This window comes from Rattus rattus, chromosome X (assembly GCF_011064425.1).
Source record: "Rattus rattus isolate New Zealand chromosome X, Rrattus_CSIRO_v1, whole genome shotgun sequence".
In the NCBI taxonomy this organism is placed as follows: Eukaryota; Metazoa; Chordata; class Mammalia; order Rodentia; family Muridae; genus Rattus; species Rattus rattus.
The window spans coordinates 30,606,605-30,626,616 of record NC_046172.1 but is presented as its reverse complement, the minus strand read 5'-3'; the positions used below and the strand labels follow the sequence as shown (position 1 = coordinate 30,626,616).

At 42.7% G+C, this 20,012-nt stretch overlaps 1 protein-coding gene across 1 annotated transcript; it reads left to right on the top strand.

Moving 5' to 3' along the window:
* Nucleotides 1–230: 230 nt before the first annotated feature.
* LOC116889410 (stabilizer of axonemal microtubules 1-like) lies at nucleotides 231–1,979 on the top strand. The gene is given in 2 exon segments (XM_032890513.1): nucleotides 231–1,483; nucleotides 1,486–1,979. Coding segments are annotated over 2 exon segments (1,398 nt in total). The 5' UTR covers nucleotides 231–579.
* The last annotated feature ends 18,033 nt before the right edge of the window (nucleotides 1,980–20,012 follow it).

Genomic DNA, 20,012 nt, shown 5'->3' with positions numbered 1-20,012 from the left:
CCGGTGGGCTAGAGCGTAATTTTTTACATGTGACCATACATTCATTTGTTGCTTGAGAATCCAGGAGCTCTCCGAATTCAGCCATCCAGTCTTTTCATCTTTCTTCCAAGGCCTAATGGGGAAACCCCTATCATGGGCCTGCCAGTGAGGCAGGGGAAATTTCCTGACCTCACAGAAGTCCTTGTGACAGCATTGCCACCCCCTTTAGGGCCTGGAGACGTCACAGAGGGCCCCCAGTCTGGGCCCCGTGGCTTCCGGAGGCTTTAGGGGAGCCCGCCGGCTGCTCTAGACACTTGGTCCCGGCTGCGCAGCCAGCCAAGGCTGCGCTGCTCCGGCTGGGAAGCAGAGGTGGGCCCGCCCTAGGGTTCGGGTTGGGTGATTCTTGCTGGCGCAAGGCAAGTTTCTGGAAGGAAACCGGGTAAGCGAATTGTACAAGCAAGCCACTTAAGTTTTCTTTCACGAAGAGACCTGCATCTTGCCAAGCCTCTTGAGGCTTGGTGGTCCTCCCACCAGACAGGTGTGGGGGGGTCCATGAAGAAGCTCATGCTCAGAAGTATTACCTGAGGTGATGTGAGGAGAATGGCTCTCATGAATAGGAAGTGCATTTGTGACCTTTGCTCTTGTGGCAAGCATCACTGCCCACATCTCCCTACCAAGATTTATGAGAAGACAGAGAAACCATGTTTTTTCTCCGAATACACCGAGAAGTATCCTACCTATCTTTCTTATGTGCCCCGAGAGTCCTTCAAACCCAAGTTGGAGTACCAGAAAGTAAATATACCAATGGAAGGCCTGTCCACAACGAAGAGAGACTTTGGAAATTACAACATAGTACCAGTGAAACACCATCTTCCTGAGAAGGCCACTCCAGTCCAAGACGAAATGGATTTCCTCACAACGTATAATCAACACTACAACTACTGCCCTGCCAATCGAGTGAACCCCATCAAACCTCGAGACAACAAACATCAATGTAATGACAAAATGGAGTGTGTGCCTACCTACAAAGCTGATTATTTGCCCTGGAACCAACAAAAAAGATCTTCGATTCGTCCACCACAATCATACCGTCCTGCGTCCTGTAGGTTTGATCATAGAACCACACACCAGGACGATTATCCCATAAAAAATCCTGTGGATACTGTGAGTTACAAACCTCCACATGGGCCCAAGCTGTGCAACATCCCCTTGGAGAGTATGACAAGTTACAAATCCAGCTATGTGGCCCATCCCATGGAGAAACGGTGTGTGTATGAGGGAGAGAAGTATAAACCAAGTGAACTGCCTTTTGATAGCCTTACCACCCACAAAGATTCCTACAGGGGTTTGATCGGGGAGCCTGCCAAGACCTGGAAACCTGCCCCAAATCACCCTGGGCTGGATATACCTTTTCCATCCAACACTGAATTCCGAGAAAAATTCCAACCTTGGCCAACACCCAAGATTGTCCCCAAAGAGTCCATTGCCTACATCCCTCCTGAAGGAAGATGGATCTTCTAACAACTGGTGCAAAGCAGACTACAAAATGCCCCAATGGTGTTCCTGCTCAGTCCTGCCGGCCAGTCATCCATTTGAAGAAGAGTGACCGATTTGAAAGCTCCACGACCAACAAAGAGGATTTTAAACACTGGGCCAACATCCGAAGAGAGCCAGTCAAACCTAATCACCAGCTGAAATTCTCTGATGAACCTATGGAATACATGACCACCAATCGTGCCCACTATGTGCCTCATGCACCAGCCAATACCAAAAGCTGCAAGCCAACCTGGTCTGGCCCTCGTGTAAACATCCCTTTAGAAGGTCAGACCACCTACTCTACCAGTTTTACTCCTAAAGAAATTCAAAGGTGCCCAGCTTCATACTCTGAACCCCCTGGCTACATCTTTGATGAGGTGGATGCTGTAGGGCACAGGCTGTACAGGCCGGCTTCCGGAGAAACGTCTCAAGAGAGCAACCATCTTGGCTTTGGTGATGCATAAAGAATTGGCAGTTCCAGCTTGTCATAGAAAAATGGTTGCTATATAGAAATTGAGATTGCACAACACGCTAAAAGCAAGCAATTGAAGATTATTAATTGAACAAAAAGGATTCCCCAAAATGAAAACAACATGAACCAAACAACAAACTTCACCATCAACTTCAGGACATTTGAATGGAATAAGAATCACCTAAAGAAAATAATGTGGAACCACCAGCAGATCAACTCCTTTAACCCTTCCTCAACTGTACCTCCCCAACCCCATCAACATTCCTTGCTTTGTGCTCATGAAATCAAAGCTGGTTGCAAGAAAATATTTTTCTGATCTAGGTGCATTTTATTAACTTGATCATTTGCCAAGCTTGAAGTGTCAATAATAAAATTTATATTGGGGAAAACGTAAAATTGCGTAATCATTTATTTTTGTTTTTTTAATTTTCCTTTAAGAAGTTGTGTAGGTAGCTGGGCAATGGTGGTGCATGCCTTTAATCCCAGCACTTGGGAGGCAGAAAGAGGCAAGTGGATCTTTGAGTTCAGTGCCAGCCTGGTCTACAGAGTGAGTCCCAGGACAGCTAAGGCTACACAGGGAAATCCTGTCTTGCAAAACCAAACACTTTTTGGAGTGTTGTGGATTAAAACTCTTATACATGCTAAGCCAGTACTTGACTACTAAGCTACTACACCCCTAACCCCTTTAATTCCTTTTTATGCTAAACAGATTACTGTTACTTATATATTGAAATTGTCCAATGTAAAATTTATTCTGGGTATCAAAACCTGTTTTACTGTAAGAAACACGCTCACCTTAGTTTCTAGGCAAACTGCACACTTAATACATTGGTTTGGAATACAGAAAAATGTATTCATATACTTGTACTGATAAAAAGCCTAAACATAAAATGTGGACAAAAGTAACCCCAAGCCTAATTAGCCCATTAGATTTAGTTTAAGTAATTTAGCAAAAATAGATAATTATATAGATATAATATGAAGTGAAAAGATTACTAAGTTGTATATGGCCAAATTTTTAAATTTAATTCATATTTTCTTTCTCTGTGTCTGTCTCTTTATAGGTTCTTGTGTGCATATTCTGGCTTCTAGCTTTGTGTTTTTATGGGATTCCTGAGTATGCAAACAAGTGGGTCTCTGCATCTATATCTCTTTCTTGTGCCTTTTCTTGGGCTATTTCCTTTAGTTTGTTTTACCCTATTCCAATGTATTGCTTTTTATTTTATCTTTTATTTTATTATCCATTAGAAGCCTTTTGTTTCCTATTGAGAAAAGAAAGGGGATGCTATGGATGGAGTAATGTAGGGTGTAGATGGAGGGGAACCATAATCAGTATCGCATGCAAGAAAAAATGTTTTCAATAAAAGAAAAAAATCTGATTTCGGTGAGGATTGTTTTGGCTTTTTTTTTTTTCTGTATAATAGCCCCTGGCTGTCCTGGAACTCACTTTGTAGATCGGGCTGACCTTGAACTCACAGAGATCTGCCTGCCTCTGCCTCCTGAGTGCTGGGATTAAAGGTTTGTATCACCATACCTGGCTTGAGGAATCATTTTTTAACATATAACTTTTCAACATATCATGAAATATTTAATAACATATTTACCAATAGATTACACACTTATAAAATATGTACAATATTGACATCTCACATTGATAATGGATTAGAGAAAATATCAACATATTGATTACTTAAATGTTAATGGTTAAATTGTATACTATTGAATTCTGTTTTTCCTTCTATGTGAAAAGTAGTCATTTTTTTTCCTTAGAGATGGTCTCGTATATCATATGTACCAATTCACTCCGTACCATGATGATCTTGAGCTCCTGTCTCTACTTCTAGAATGCTAGGTTGATGTGGTGTTGGGTTGGAACCCATGGTTTCCTGTATGGTAGACGAGCACTGTAATTTGAGCTGCATTCCCAGCTCACTTCTCCATATGCAACAGATGTGTATATCATTAAATCTTTATTCAGATTTCCTCTGGGGAGATATTCTGCACATATAAAAATAGATTTCTTTTTATAAGAAAAAAACCCATTAAAATTCAAACTGGAACTCAATATTTATTATGTGCCTTATTTTCATAATTATTCTAAAATCATACTAGTGAGAAACTTTGCTAACTATAATCTTCTGGTGCTTGATGAAAGGTTATTACCTGAAAATGACTCTAAAAGGCAGACATTATATAAAATTGTTGTGGATCATAAAATAAAATGTCTTTCTTGAAAATAAACATAATAGATTATGTTTATGGAGGGCTAAAATCTTTCTTCCAATGACTTTATTTTTACCATCTATATACTCAATTCCCCTTATAAAGCAAAGAAATGCAAACGCCTCTGAGGCTACGTTTTGCCATTATTGATTTATAATTTAGAGCTGAGGAGGCAGTACTTTAACAAGGAAAAACACTTAAAAACTTAAAAAGGTTTTTATTAGTCTACAGTTCGCAAACATATTCCTTATTCCTTTGCCATTTGCCTGTTCTTTGCTCATTGGCACATCTGTTTTTTAAAGGTTCAATACTGATGTTATAGTACTTTTATGATCTTTTTCTACTTTAAACTTCAAGAATAACTTATTACTTCATGACCACAGTTAGAAGGAACACAGGTGGGAAGACCAGAGCAGCAGCTAGCACAAAGGAAAACTGCAATTTTGCAAAGCAGTCTGTGGGGAGAGCAGATTCCAGACTTCCTAGCTCTGCCTTTCTTGGGCCTAATTCCTGCGATCCATACTAGGATCTTTGCCTTTAGGTTTGGGATCGCTGCTGCAAGCCACGCCCACAGTCAGACCCCGCCCTACAGCTCTTGGCACTGGTGCTACCCCCAGGCCCCCTCCCCGTAGCTCCTGGTCCCGCCCTATGGATTTAGGCCCCGCCCTCGACCTGGGCCCTGCTTTACCACTCTAGGCCCTGCCCCACTGACTCAGGCCCCGTCCCGTCGCCCCACTGTCAAGGCCCCGCCCCTCTGCCTTGGCCCCGCCCCGCCTGCCCGCCATATTGGTCCTTCTGCCCAAGTCGCTCCCCTGCTGAAGTGTCTCACATTCCGACTCTCTGGCCCCTCTTTCTGCCCCATAGTTGTACCAGGTGTGTTGGCGAATAAGCTCCCAGGACGTCCTGTGTGTGTGTCTGCAAGGTAAAGGGGTCATCATCCATTTGAGATCCGGCCAGGAGCTGGTTAAGAGCGCGGCAGCTGAGGCTGAGCAGCCAGAGCTGAGGCCTGCCAGGGCGAGGTCGAGCGCAAATTAAGCGCGGCCTATAGACGGCTGGGCAATGGGGGCAGCTTGTCCCCTATCTCCAGATGACCTTATTCAATCACATGGGGAAGAAAGGCCACCCAATCACTCAGGACATATACGCGCGTGTACACACACACACACACACACACACACGCACACACACACACACACAGAGACAGAGACAAAGAGACAATTGAATCAGATCCTAAAACATCTCAGGAAAGATGTTTTCCAAAACACTTGGGAATAGGATGGTGGAACGATGCTCTCAGGGACAATGCAAATACCTGGGTATAAGCATATACACCAATCTTTCCCCTAACCACACGGGGACACTCACGCGCTCGAGACCAAACCTTGCCCCTGTGTGACTAATGCTGGGGAAGGCAAGCTTGTGTTATTTGAGTTTGGCGACCTCTGACATGTTACCCTTTGACCCACTCAGGTGAGGGAGCTAGGAAGTTAAAGCCAGGGCAAAGAACGTGTAGGCGGTTGGGTTGGGAACATTGTCAGATTCAGATCTTGGCTGAGGTTTCAGAATCGAGTTTCTTCCATCCTTCCGTCTTAGTGAAAAGACTAGACGAGACTTTTAAATGCTGACTAAATGATTGGTGAACGTATTATGGTTGTGTTTTGTTTCTTCAGTGATGACACATCCCATAATCATACTTCTTTTGAGGAATAACTTTTCTGCAAGTTTCCGAATTGGCACGTGACCAGGCTTTTCACAGCGTCCTCATAAAATCAACAGACTGAATTTGGTTTTTGTTTTGTTTTGTTGGTACAAGTTTTCCCTTTTTCCTCGCTAGCTCTACTGCAATGGAAAATCCCTGCACTGCCTGAAATCTCAACTAGAATTGAAGGAAACCCGGGGCTATCTACGAACTATTTCCCTTTTCTTTTCTTTTTCTTCCATTGCTGGAGACCAAACCTAGGGCCTTGTGCTTGCTAAGAAAGAGCTGTACCCCTGTGCGAAATTCGCAACTCCTCCCTCAGCTAAGGGACTTAAGTACCCTGCTTTTACTTTGTCTTTTATAATCTTAGTTAGAAGTTACCACTTCTTGTGTAGCGCTCCAAGTAACAACATATACCAGCTTTGTATTTAAGTGGCAGTGTCTTCTTGCTTTGGGGATTCTTCATGTGCATTGTAGTGTTTCGCTGTACTGAAAGATTTATGGTTTTGGAGGCTTACTTATTTAGAACATTGGAGGAATTGAAGGATATTTATGTTTTATTTTCTGGAAGGTTAAAGTAGACAAGCAAAAACCAGACAGTCCATTGTTGGAGAGCAGGAAAATACACTGGTGGTCGTCTCTTTTTTCCAGCCTGATCCTTTTAAATTTTCCCCATTCAGCTACTTCCATTTTATATTATAGTACTCTGGAGGCCTGAAGTTCTCTTAGTTCTAGCAATTTCTAACCTCCCTCATTCTTTTATTTTTTAACCATTTATTGGGAAGACCTACTCCGGCTCACATGAGCTGGTTCTGTTTGAGTCAGTACTCTCGGTGCATCCTTTTCATTTTCCTGGTGTTTCCAAAGCAATGCGTCTGTTACAGTTGAGAAATTTGCTGGTACCCGGGAAGGTTAGATTTCGTTTCCAAGGTCACCTAGGGAGTGAGGGAACAGTGTTGAAATTCAAACATGTTTGTGGGTTTTTTGGAGTAGTAGTTCTGCACTGTGGGAGGCAATTTTATCCTCTCAGGGGATATTTGAAAAAAAAATGGAGAAAAGCGTTTTTTGGTTCATATTCCAGGCCATTCTATTGTTCTTTAAGCACAGTGTCGTCTTACTGTTTAAGATAGCATTTTTATTATTTTAAAAGCTTGCTGGGAATACAGCAAATACAGAGGCGAATGCCAAACCACTGAACTGAGAATAGGACCCCGTTGAAGGAATCAGAGAAAAGAACTGGAAGAGCTTGAAGGGGGGTCAGGAATTTTGGTTATGAACAACAATACCAAGCATCTAGAGCTTCCAGGGATAAGCCACTACCTAAAGACTATATATACATGGACTGACCCTGGACTCTGACCTCATAGGTAGCAATTAATATCCTAGTAAGATCACCAGTGGAAGGGGAAGCCCTTGGTCCTGCTAAGACTGAACCCCCAGTGAACGTGATTGTTGGGGGGAGGGCAGCAATGGGGGAGGGGTGGGGAGGGTGGGGGAGGGTGGGAGGGGAACACCCATAAAGAAGGAGGGGAGGATTAGGGGATGTTGCCAGGAAAACTGGGAAGGGAATAACATTGAATGTAAATAAATACTCCAAGTTAATAAAAAAAAATAAAAGCTTGCTGGGACTAAATTCTATAAGGTTTATGAATACCTGGTAATGGAATCTCTTTTTTAAAGCTGGCCTCAGTATTGCTGTTATGAACTGGCCCGCATTGAATTCCTGATTCTACTGCCTCAACTTCTTAAGTTCTGGGATTACAGGAATGTGCACCTACACACAGTTTCAGAATTTTTAAAGACAAAAATGACAAAACCTTTTGAGCTACTAGGCACCTCTGCAGTTGACTTAGGAAATGTGTTTTTCCCTTATTATCATCCACAGGTTTTATCCTGGGGGGCACTGGTACAAAGGTGCTGCGCAGAAGGAAGCGTAGCGGCAGAGCTTCTACCTTTCTGAAGCTGGAGTCGAGTCACAATTATGAGCCCAGGTTCTTACATGGTCCTAGAACAGTTTATTGTTTGGACTACTTGGCAATAGAGGTCAGGTGTTCATTAAGGAAAGGACGCATCCATACACAGCACAGAAGTACATGTGTCATGGCATTTTTTCTGGACACACTTAGATAGAGTGAAGAACAGCTTCGTTAAAGCTTTGTATGTAGTATGGTTGAATTAGGCATGTGTGCCTTTTTATTAATCTGTATCTATTTCTTTATTTTGGTTTTTCCGAGACAGGGTTTCTCTGTGTGGCCCTGGCAGTTCTGGAATTCACTCTGTAGACCAGGCTGACCTCAAACTCACTGAGCTCCTCCTGCCTCTGCCTCCTGAGTGCTGGGATTAAAGGCTTATGTCACCACTGTCTGGTCAAAAATTTTTAAATATACTATATTAATCTAATAGGATCTCACTGGTTTCAGCTGGCTGTAGACCAGGAGGCTGGCCTGCAACTCCGAATGCAACTCAGCCCTTTGTCAGTGCTCTTAGCTGCTGAGCCATTTCTCCAGCCTACATTAAATTTCCTTTTGGTGTTTTTCAGCCTGTTTTTTTACTATGCTTATCTGAGACCAGGTCTTTCAAAATACAAATTCCATTCTGTTGGTGTCAGCCTTTGGCATGGGGGATGGGTGTGTTGAATCTCTTGAAGATTTCCTGGGAAAACATTCACATAATAGGTTTGTTTGAGGGTGTGAGTATATGTGTATGGTATATGCACATGTGTATTTGGAGGCCAAAGGAGGGTGTGGAGTGTCCACTTTTATACTCCACCTATACTGCCTTACGACAGGTTTTCACTGAACCTGGAGCCAGGCTGCTGGTCAATAAGCGGTAGCAGTCCTATCTCCATCCTCTACTAAATTGCTGGAGTGACCGGTGTCCGTGGGACTATATCTAGCTTTTTCTGTCAGTTCTGGGGATTCAAACTTAGGGCCTTTGGCCTGTAAAGCCAGCTTTCTTATCCATGGAACCATCTCCCTGGCTCTGTTTCTTTGGATTTTTGACCCTGCCACTGCACTGTGTTTTTCTTTGCTAATGAATATAGATTCTCTACCTCTTACCAGATGTTCCTGTTTTAATTGTGAGTGTGGTGGTGGGGACCTGGAATGTGAATTTCATATTGATACCAGATGCAGTCTAACAAAGGTATGTTGTTTTTTTGTTTTTTTTTTTTTTGTGAAGCCCCCCCTCCGAAGGTCAAGAGGACTTGGTGCCAGGAGTCTCTGCTCAGTCATTACTTGTGTTGCTGCTCTAGCATAGTTAGGTCACCACATTTCTTTCTTTGTGAAGATACACCACTAAATGTCTGGTAAGAATATATGTATCAGGTGAGACAATGATCATTAACTGCCACGTAATTCTGCTCTGGGCGGTTTGTTGGATAAGCAGCAGGAGGAGGAAAATAAGCCAATTGGAAGTGAGTGCCCAATGAGGCTAAGTTGCTTTTCATAGATACGCAAGCTAGTTAGTATAAGAAAATAAGGTTTGGGACTACCCAGGCCATCCACAGAGGCCATTTATTAAAGGGGTTGATGGGAGAGCAGGAACTGAAGTCGAAAATGCCTCCAAGAAGTTTGGTGAAATCTGTAAAGCAAATGAAAGGTCAGATTCCTGAGGCAGGACACCTGAGCCCATTAGGCATGTGTGTGGGTGTGTGGTTGGGTGGCAGGGCCTGTGGCAATCCTAAACCTGCTTTTGCCTCAGGCACCCTGTTGGGTTAGATAACAGAGGGAAAATCTGTTTCCAATGTGACTCTGGTACTGTGCATACTGTGATGTGCTCTGGGTATTTCCAATATTCTGATTTTTCCATTACATTTGTTAATCCTTTTGACCCTGAATGATTTCAAACTTAGAATGTCATTTGTATAAAACACAGACAGGACATGGAGATGAGTAAATGGTTTGTTAAGCAAGGTCTTTTAGGGTAGAGGGGTGGTTTCAGAAAAAAGTGTAGAAGTGAAGCAGGCAAACCCTGGCTTGCTCCATGGACACAGATTTCACTTTTGTCTGAGGCTAAAAGCATTATGTTTGCCATTGTATTGACAGGAACTGGGGACAGTATGGAAAGATTCCATCCTGGTACATTCATTCCATGACCACTTTTTTTTAAATCTAAGAGTGAAGGGTTGTAAAACAGTATATATAGGGCTTGAGCTTATTTAATCCTAGGGTTTGGTGATTGGATTAGGTGTTCAATACGAAATTAATTTAAGATAGCTTCTAGGGAGTGTCTCTCAGAAGCAGCTGTGTTAACAGAGTTGTAAAAATGTGCAAGGTTTCACACTTATTTCAACATCTCACCATTAGAATTCTGAAGATAGGGAGTGTTGAATGATTGTAACAGGTCCAAAAAGGCCAGGCATGGTAGTACATGCCTGTAACCCCTGCATTTAGGAGGCAGAGATAGGGACCTGGACTTCAGGGACATTGTTGGCAATATAGGAAGTTCCAGGCCAGCCTGGGCAACATGAGACCCTGTGTCCAAAATAACAACATACAAACAAGTAGAAGTCCCTGGGTTGCTGAAGGGCTTACAGGGTGGCTATAGTCGTGGTCATATGTTTGATCTGGTAAACTTAGCTGGAGTACATTCATGGTGGAGCAGGAAGTCAAAAACTTCCCTGAGGAGGGGGGTCACACATTAGTGAAAAAAAGCAGGCCATTCTGAATGAACTCTTAATAGTCTTAAATACAATTTGAAAAACATAGTTGTTTGGAGCAGCAGACAACTGTCATCCTTAAAATCTGCATTTAATTTTTCCTCTGTGATCTTGGGCAAAGGCAACTTTACAAAGTTAAGTCACCAGAAGGAATGTGTGCAACAAAGTGTTGAAATTGTGACTCCTTTGAGCATGGTGCCATACAGATGCCAGCATCTCTGTTTTCCTTTAAACATTGTAAGTAGCCTGCCCTACTCCTGTGAAGCTATAGTTTTCTGAACCATAGGATTTGAAGGTGGCATGCCCATTAGAGTTTATAAGTAAAGGGTTTAGTGGTATGAAACAAGGCGATAAGTTGGTTTAGTTCCCTCCCTTTTAGTAAATCTAATCTTTCCCCCTGGGCTTTGCAGTCTGGCCTTGCTGAGTCTTAGTTACTGAGCCTGAGTAGGGGCTGCACAGATTTGTCTTCGTTCCCTACTTGGCTACATCTTTTCTCCTCATTCCTTACTATTTGCTTCTTTAGAAGTAAGTGGTGTTGCTGTGGGTAGGAGGGTAGCTGTGGCTGTTCTTTTTCTTAGAGTGGTTCAACTTTTTAGCCCTATCTGCTTGGTGGTTGGAAAAGTGCTAAGAGCTAGGCGGGCTTTTTTCAGTCCTGTGTGAAGTTTCTTGTTAGTCATTTTCTTGGTTCAGTGCCACAACTATAGCATTAGCTTTATATTTTCTAATTTTTTGTTGTTGGTTTTGAGACAGTGTTTCTCTGTGTAACAGAGCTCTGGCTGTCCTGGACTTGCTTTGTAGACCAGGATGTTTTTGAACTCACATCACAGAGATTGCTAGGAATGGAGGTGTGCCCGACCATTATTGGTAAGTTTTGGTGCAGATTTGCATCTAAAATAGTTTTTTCTTGGTGTCTTTTCTGGCTTTGTACTTTTTTTTTTAAGTTTTTTTTTTCTGTTACTTGGTGGGAGTGAGGATACCATGTTTGACCTACCGTGTTTAGTTAGGCCTGGGGATGGTATTTAATCTGTGTTAGCTTTCATGTGTTTAGCTCTGCAGCATGGGGGATAGTGTCTGATCTGTGGGTTTAAGGGGCTCTGTGCCTTGGGATATTGTAATGGTTAGTGTTGTCAGTTGACAGAATGTAGACTCATTTAAGAAATGCTTTGAACTTTTCTGCTTAACTAAGGTGGGAGTGAGCGCCCCCAGCTCTATTTTTTTTTTTTCTGGTTGGGATCCTGAACTGAATAACTGGAAAGGAATCTTTGCTCCTGACTAAGATGCAGTATAGAGCAACCTCTTCAGGTTTTTGTTGCCTTGACTCCCCACTATGGTGGTGAACTGTAACTTTGTATGTTCCTGTCAACTGTATGTTGGAAGTCTTTTCCTTAAGTTCATTTGTCAGCGTGTTTATCAAGCAGGGAAAAAGAAATTCTTGGCAGAATACTTTTAGTAGATGTTAAGCAAACTATTAAGACAGACTTTAAGCACTTGTATTTGACTCAATGAGCAGTGGCAATGGGTTAGGAAGAAATAATTCTTGGTATGATCAAATCAGAATAAGAAGGATACATATTCTGACATACTGAATTCTGATTATCGGCCATTTTAAAAGTATGGAAAATTCTGTGTGGGTTTGAAGTGTAGAGGGTGAAGGTGGACTTAAGGAATTGCTGGTATTTGTTACAGAGAAGAGGTGGGACTTCTGAACCCTGTGGATATGACCTTGAGGATTGTTAGGGAAAGGAGCTACCCACAAAGAAAGGTGAGAGAACGTGTGAGAGAAAGCAGAGCCTGCTGTCAGTTCAAGGAACTATATTAGGGGAATTCAAAGAGGGGAGAGTGGTTATTGGTTCCTGTAATACAGGCTCCATTGCTAGAATAATGTGGGAGGCCTGTCCTGGATTGGCATTTGAATAGACCTTGTCTCTGGCATGTGTGGTACTAGAGGAGATACTGGTAAGAGGATTCCATTTTCTTAGTTGTTTTAGATAATATATGATCTCCTTTTTGGCAATTCTGGGGAAATACACTTTCAAGGAATTTACTATTATCAAGTGCATGCCACATGGAGGGATCATCAGATTTTTAAAAAGTTATAGAAAAGAAATCTTTCATTTTACTTGGGTTCACTTAGAAGAGCCCTGTCTTGAAGGCCTCATGTGAGCAGTGAAGACATTGATGCTCATAGTGGTCATTTTGATGTTTAGGAATGCAGGTGTGCAACTGCATAGAGAGTAAAACTCGTGGAGGCAGAGGGAATTGGTGAAGGGCAGAGTATGTTCAGGGTATTCCTGAGAAGCATGTAAGTCCAGCATCCCTGTAGTAGAACTACAAACTGGGGTGCTGCTGCAGGCAGCATGTCACTACATCCAGTACACAGAACTTCTTGGAAGAGCAACTTTCAGTGTCTGCCATTAAATTGGGTGACAAACCTTCCTCTGAAGTGACGAATTTCCGCCTCTAACGAAGGTCTTGGAACAACTGCTGTCTGTCTGCTGTCTGTCTGTCTGTAATTGGGGTCAGCCACCAAGAGTGGCTCATGCCTCTAAGTCTCTTGGTATCAAGCCTGAGGTACAGTGTTTTAAAAGGCAAAATCAAAAGTCCAGTGTAAACTCAAAGTTAAGTGAGTCAGAGTCCCTGAAACATTTGTTCCTAGCAGAGCGTAGTGCTTATTTCAGACACAACATGACAATTTTTAGACTTGCATACCTTCTTCTAGTTAGTTTGTTTACATTTAATTTTTTGGCCCATCTACCACTCTGGGAGAGGCAGAGGTGGTAAAATCTCTTGAGTTTGAGGTCAGCTATTCACAGTACAGGCCAAATCCAAAGCTACATAGTGACACCCTGCTCAAAGCAAAGAAAAGTATCAGTAAAATTAAAAAAAATATAATAAAGTGCCTTATAGGTAGATTTATGCTTGTACCCTCATAAAAGAACAAAACTTTATATCCCTACTTCTGGGTTTCAGTAGTTTCCCTATGAGTGAAGGTGTTTCACTGAACTACTCACAAAGCCATGGCCAAACCACACACCAAAGATTCCTATGAATGATGGAGGAGGAAATAGTGGTGCCTGAATAAAGATGAAAAGTCTGAAAGGTGTTAGGAGACAGTTACAAAGTGATCACATGTGATGTAGAAATGACACAGGCATTGATTTATTTTTAAATTTTTAAAAATTAAAGTTGGAGTCTCTCAGTTATGAGTCTGGGCTGTCCGAATTCCCTGTGCAGACCAGGCTAGCCCCCAAACTCAAGTCTGTCTCGCTTTCTGCTCCTGCTGACATGTATATATTATATCCAGCTTGTTGATCATTTTAGAGGGACTTAGACTGATGACAAGCCTTTAATCCCAGCACTCTTGGGGAGGGGAGGCAGTAGGATTTTCTTACAGCCCAGCTTATTCGCAGGTCAAGTTCCAGGACAACCAGGCTACACAGGGAAACTGTCTGAGAAAAAGTGCTAAACAAAAAGACTGAGGACAGCAGTTGGTCTTGGTACATGACAGGGCATAGGACTTGGGAGTCTTAACACCCAAACATTCCATCTTAGATGGAAGGAATTTTGAAGGACACCCCCACAAGGCTTAAAGAGTCAGTAGTTAATGGTTGCTGGAGGAATGACAGCTCATATTTCATTAAAGTTGCTCCTTCTGCAACAAACTCTATCCTAGCTCATGGCAACACTGATTAAAGTGTAGGCCTCAAAAGAAAGAAAAGAAAGCAAGAGGAGGCAGAGAGGGCACTGTGTGTGGGTGCAAGACCAAAGGATATATGTGTAAGATAATAAGGATTAAAAGGAACCCAATGCAACTGAGCAGGAGAGATAACTCCACTGGTAAGGGGCTTACCTTACAAGCTTGAGGACTTGAGCGTTTGATTCTCAAATTTGGGTCAAAAATGCCAGGCATTTGTAATCCCAGCACTAGCTACAGGTGGGGAAGGAGGATCCCTGGGGTTTCAACAGCCAGACTGGTTGGTCTTGAGGCCAGGAGAAGACCCTGTCTCACGATGAGGCATGTCACCCAAGATTGTTCTGTGCCTTTCACATGCACTCCTTGCACACGTGTGCATACATACATATGCACCAGAGCACAAACATGGTGAGCCGCTTCTTAATCTTCTAGGTGAACTCACACATTATACTTGCCGAACTATTCCACCTTATCTGAGCCTACTTGGGATTCTAGGGGTTTACCAGCCCCATGATCTACCTGCCACACCGGTGGTTGTAACTCTCGTTGTCTGATACAGAAGTCCTAGTGTTGTTAAGGAAGGCCAACTAAATAGCTAAAATAAAAATTCACTTAAGCAGATCCACATTTCTCAGATGTCCACACACATGTGGGTCACTGACATTTCTAGCCTGAATTATCACTGTTTAGTTGGGCTTAATTGATTCTTTTGTCTTTTTCACTTCCTAACTACAAAATGTTTTTCATTAAAACTGTTTTTAAATCAAATTAGATGCTTCATTTTTCCAGAAAGAGTACTTGAAGTGGGTTCCTTAAACAGACTGTAGTTTGTCAGGTGATAGTTGTATTGATTTCCACAGCTTTTTGTTGTTTTATTTTACCTATCCTATCTGTAGTGTACTTGGTGCTAGATAATCTAATTCAATTTTGATCAAATTGAGTCTCCAAATTGGCCTGTTGTGGTGGTATTTTCCTTTAGTTCTGGTTTCTTTTGCCGTTTTGTTACCTTTGAAGTTATAGGGCTAGGACTCTGATTAGACTCCCATTCATTTCTTCCTTCCTTCCTTCCTTCCTTTCCTCCCTCTTTCTCCTCTCCCTCTCTTTCTCTTTCTTTTTATTCTCTTCTCCTCCCTCCCCACCCCCCTCCTCCTCCTCTTTTTTCTCCCGCCTCCTCCTCATTTCCTCTCCCTCTCCCTCCCTCCTCTCCTCCCAGCAGTCCCTCCTCTCCTCTCTCCTCCCTCCAATTCTCCCTTCTGTAACTCCTTCCTTGTTCCCTTCTTCCTCCCTTCCTTCCCACGCCTCCACTCTTTCATTAGACCTGGACTATTGTTGTCCATGTCTTGAATTCAGGATTCACCTGTTCACCCACCTGAGTACAGGATCTATAGCATGTGCCACCCCTGTCCCAGAAGCTCAGCTCTGCTTAAGTGAAATTAATTGAAATGGTAGCTGCCTCTAATTAGACATTCAGGGTGAATGAATGCAAAAGGAACTTTGTGAATTTCAGAGAAAGAACTCATAAATTTAAATCAGAGTGATAAGTTAAAAATTCAGGAGTGCAAAGTCAAAAGAGTCTGAGGTGTTGTCAGAAGTTTGAGGAAGGAGCTTACCAAAGGGGAGCCTGCTCTCCTCTAGTATCTATCTTAATTAAAGGAATGTATTTGCTTTTTTAGCATGTACATGCCTTCACTCCTTTTTTGTTAATTCTAGCTTCAATACTATTAATTCCTCATTAGAATTACAATAATCATTTTTTCCAACATATTATACTATATCCAAAATAGAGGAAGAATTTACATGCTGTGGAGTATAGACAGAAATAATAACAGAATAACAAAAATAATGGAGTTATTTGTTAAAAAATTTCAAAGGAAATTAGAAAAGCACGGTTTGCATTTCATATGTGCAGAGATTTATCTAATGGCAGTCAAAATAGGGAATAATGAATTGGTTTATCTTAGTTTCTATTGCTGTGATAAAACACCATGAATTACAACCAATTTGGTTGGAATACCTCACCCATCACTGCCAGTTTCCCCATCTTCCTCCATACCAGATTAACTCTCTGAGGAGTCACCACCTGCCAAGTCTCATGTCACACCCATCGGCTGAGGGAGTCAGGGCAGGAACTGATGGGGCTTGCACCCCATGTCCAAGTCTAAATTACTTTCATTTGGGGACCACACACAGTGGGTAAAGGGGTTTCCAAGGTGAGCCGTGTTTTGGCACATCATCATCAATCAAGAAAGTGCATCAGCATGCTTCAACACAAGGCCACCCTTGAGGGTCATTTTGTCAATTTTCCTCCTCAGCCAGACCTAGCTTATGTCAGGTTTGGACATAAATCAGCCACCACATGACTGATGACATCGGGGTGTTGTGTTCTCCCAGGAGTTGACATTGTAACAGGGAAACAGGCACGCGCAACTTGGCATGAGCAGGTGGACAGGAGCAGCCAGCCACAGGTTAAAGGGAGAAAGAGAGAGGAGCCAGACACCTCCCAGAAGGTGGTGGATTCTGAGCTGGGGCTCTGATGGTTGCTTTGTACCATTGTGGTGGGGCCGAGCCTCCCGTGGACTACAAGTTACATTCCATGCAGAGATGGGGGGATCCACTGAGGACACAGGATAGATAGCTAGTGGGAGTGGTCTGCAGACATTGGGATAGCAGTATGTGCCCTAACAGCTGAGCTCTCTTCCAGCCTCCTCCACTGGTGGGCACTCCCACTCGTCAGCTAAACTTTTTTTTTTAAATTTTGTAGGCAGTGGTGGCACATGCCTTTAGCCCAGCACTCAGGAGGTAGAGGTGGTGCAGATCTCTGCAGTTTGAGGCTGGCCTGATCCACAGAGTTCAGGACAGCCAAGGCCAAGGAAGGCCAAACCCTGTCTCTTTAAAGAATCATTTTTTCTTCTTTGGGGAGAAGTTGGTTTTAGATTTTTTTTGTCTCAAGTTGACAATCAAGAAGAAAAACAGGGTATTATAATAGTGTGGTACACAGGATTGGGAATAGTGGATGTTTTTCACTAGCATTTTTATTAGAAGGCATTGTAGACATGTCACGAGGCCTGGATTGCAAATGTTAGAGGGAGTGTGGCTTAGAGGTTTAGTTAGAATTAAAGTATTGGAGAGGGGTGAGGTCTAGTAGTTTAAGAGTTAGTCAGATACCAACTGTGTGGGGAAGGATGGGATGGAAGCAAGTGACAAAAGTTGGAAGGTCTAATGGGAACATCTTATTGGAGAATCCTAAGCAAGACACAACCAATCTCTAGTTTTGGTACCTAAGAGCAGTTGACACCATTGGCAGTGTGACAGAGATGGTAAGGTATTCTGCTCTAGCTCTACCTGAATCTTTTCTCAACGTGATTGTTTCTGTGGCAGCGTTCCCTTGTTGGGCTCCCCATTCCATCGAGGCTTCCTGTCAGGCTGTATCCTTAGTGGCTTCTGAGGATCCTGATTACATATGATTCCCTACTCTCAGTTCCTTCTTTTCCTAGGAAACTGATTTCTGCACCTGCCCCTAGGGTCTCCTGCAGTTTATGCTGTATCAGGTTCTTGCAGAGCCTTGGAATGTTTAGTTCATTGCACCTTTCTTTTCTCTGTCCCCTGTCTAACCTGCTTCCTGAATTCAGGTAACCTCTGCCTTGGAGCCAGATATTGGTTAAGGCTGCTCTCAAGGACAGCATATCACTAAAATTGAGATGTGGTTGAACAGACCACAACTGAAATGGACAGGCAACACAACTCTAGTTTCTCCTCGGGGTACTGGGAAGGTACTTTTTATTTTACTTTTACCTTGTAGCTTAGTAGTTGGCTTGAGTTTGCAAAACATGTATGTAAGGCCTGGTGGTGCTGGTATTTCACATACACTACTCTTAGATACTGGCGGGCAAGGCTCTAGGCCCAACTAAGGAACTCTACATTGTACACATTAAATTGACTTACTAGGGAATGGTGGATAGGTACCTGTTAATATTTCAAATGGTTTTTCAATTGAGTATGAGTAGCTGCACTCTGTTCTTGTATGCTTCATTTTGTAGTGATCTGAGAGTTGTGATCATGTAGCATACTCCCAGGAAAGAGCGCTTTGTAGTTTGTATTGTTAATGTGTAAGTACATAGTAGTGAGCATTTAAATATTAGTTGGAAAAGCTGCTTGCCTATTTTGTGAAACTGAGGTTTCATGGAGATTTGAGAGCTGTTGACATTTGATTCATGTTTCTATTTAAACATACTTTTTAAAATACAACACATTTGGTTGGGATGTGGGGTAGAGCCTTCCTCCAGTATGGTAGAAAATTACCTGATTCCTACACCTTGTAAAACTGGGCATGGGGGATGGTACCTATAACTTTGACATTCAGGAGGTAAAAGATGGGGAGACTTAGTTTGAAGTTCATCTTGGGCTCAGCACTTCAGTTTGATGCAACCTGTCTAGTATAGTAAAAGTAAAGGTCTTAATATTTTTAATGTACAGGAAGAAGAGGACACTGTGACTAAGACAACTTATAAAAGAAAATTACTTGGGGGCTTGCTTACAGTTTCAGAAGGTGAGTCCATGACCATCACGCAGTGGGGGAACACGATAGCAGTATGGGCAGGCAGGCATGGTCTCTGAGCAGTAACTGAGAGTTTTTCTGCATTCCGAGCTGGGCAGAGACAGAGAGTGAGACTAATCCGAAGTGACCCAGCTAAACCCCAGAATCTCAGCTATACCTCCCACAAGGCCACACTTCCCCTAGATTTAACAAAGAAGCGATTTGCATTAGAACTAAGCAACTTCAAACATGAGCCCTGGGGACCAATTTCTTCACTAAAATTACCACAGATAAGGACCATGAAGAGAGAATGCTGGTCACAGGACTTTCATTGTTAGCTGCTGCTGTTTATTCTTAATCCTATGTATAATATTAAAAAAAAAAAACTGATGCTTAATTGATTGAATGTAAATTAAGGACCTCCATGTAAGGTTCACACAAATGCCCTTTTTAAAAAAAAACAGGGTGATAGGGCTGTTGAGATGAGTTGGCCATATAAGAGCCCTGTTGCTCTTTTAGTGAACTGAGTTCACCCCTAGCCCCTGTGTCAGGTGCCTCATAACTGCTATGGAATCTGCCCTGGGCTCAGTAGAGTTGGTGGACTCAGTTTCCTTTCTGCTCTCACGCTTAATACCCCACCCCCCAGCATGCACTCAAAACACACACACACACACACACACACACACACACATTGACATTAGTTGAAGAAGAAGACACACACACACACACACACACACACAGAGAAACAATTTAAAGGAGTGTGTGGTGGTGGTGGTGGTGGTGGTGTGGTGGTGGTGGTGGTGGTGGTGGTGGTGGTGGTGGTGGTGGTGGTGGTGGTGGTGTGGGTGGTGGTGTGTGTGTGTGTGTGTGTGTGTGTGTGTATGTGTGGAGGGGAGGAGGGAGGGAGGGAGGGAGGGAGAGAGAGAGAGAGAGAGAGAGAGAGATATGAATTGTCTCTTTAATGAATGGGTGTGCATATAATTTGTTCTGTTTCTAGTAGTTTCTGAAATTTGAGTATTAAAAAAATGTATTGTTATGAACCTGTCTTAATATTGTCTTTCCGAAGTTCATGTTCTCACACAGAAAGTTCCTGCACTCCTTTGAGCCTGGTACTAGTAAGCACCTGTGTGCAGTCATTTATAAATGCTGTATCGAGTAAATGCTATAACAACTTTGGATGGAGATACCAAGGCAATACGTAACTGAACTACATCA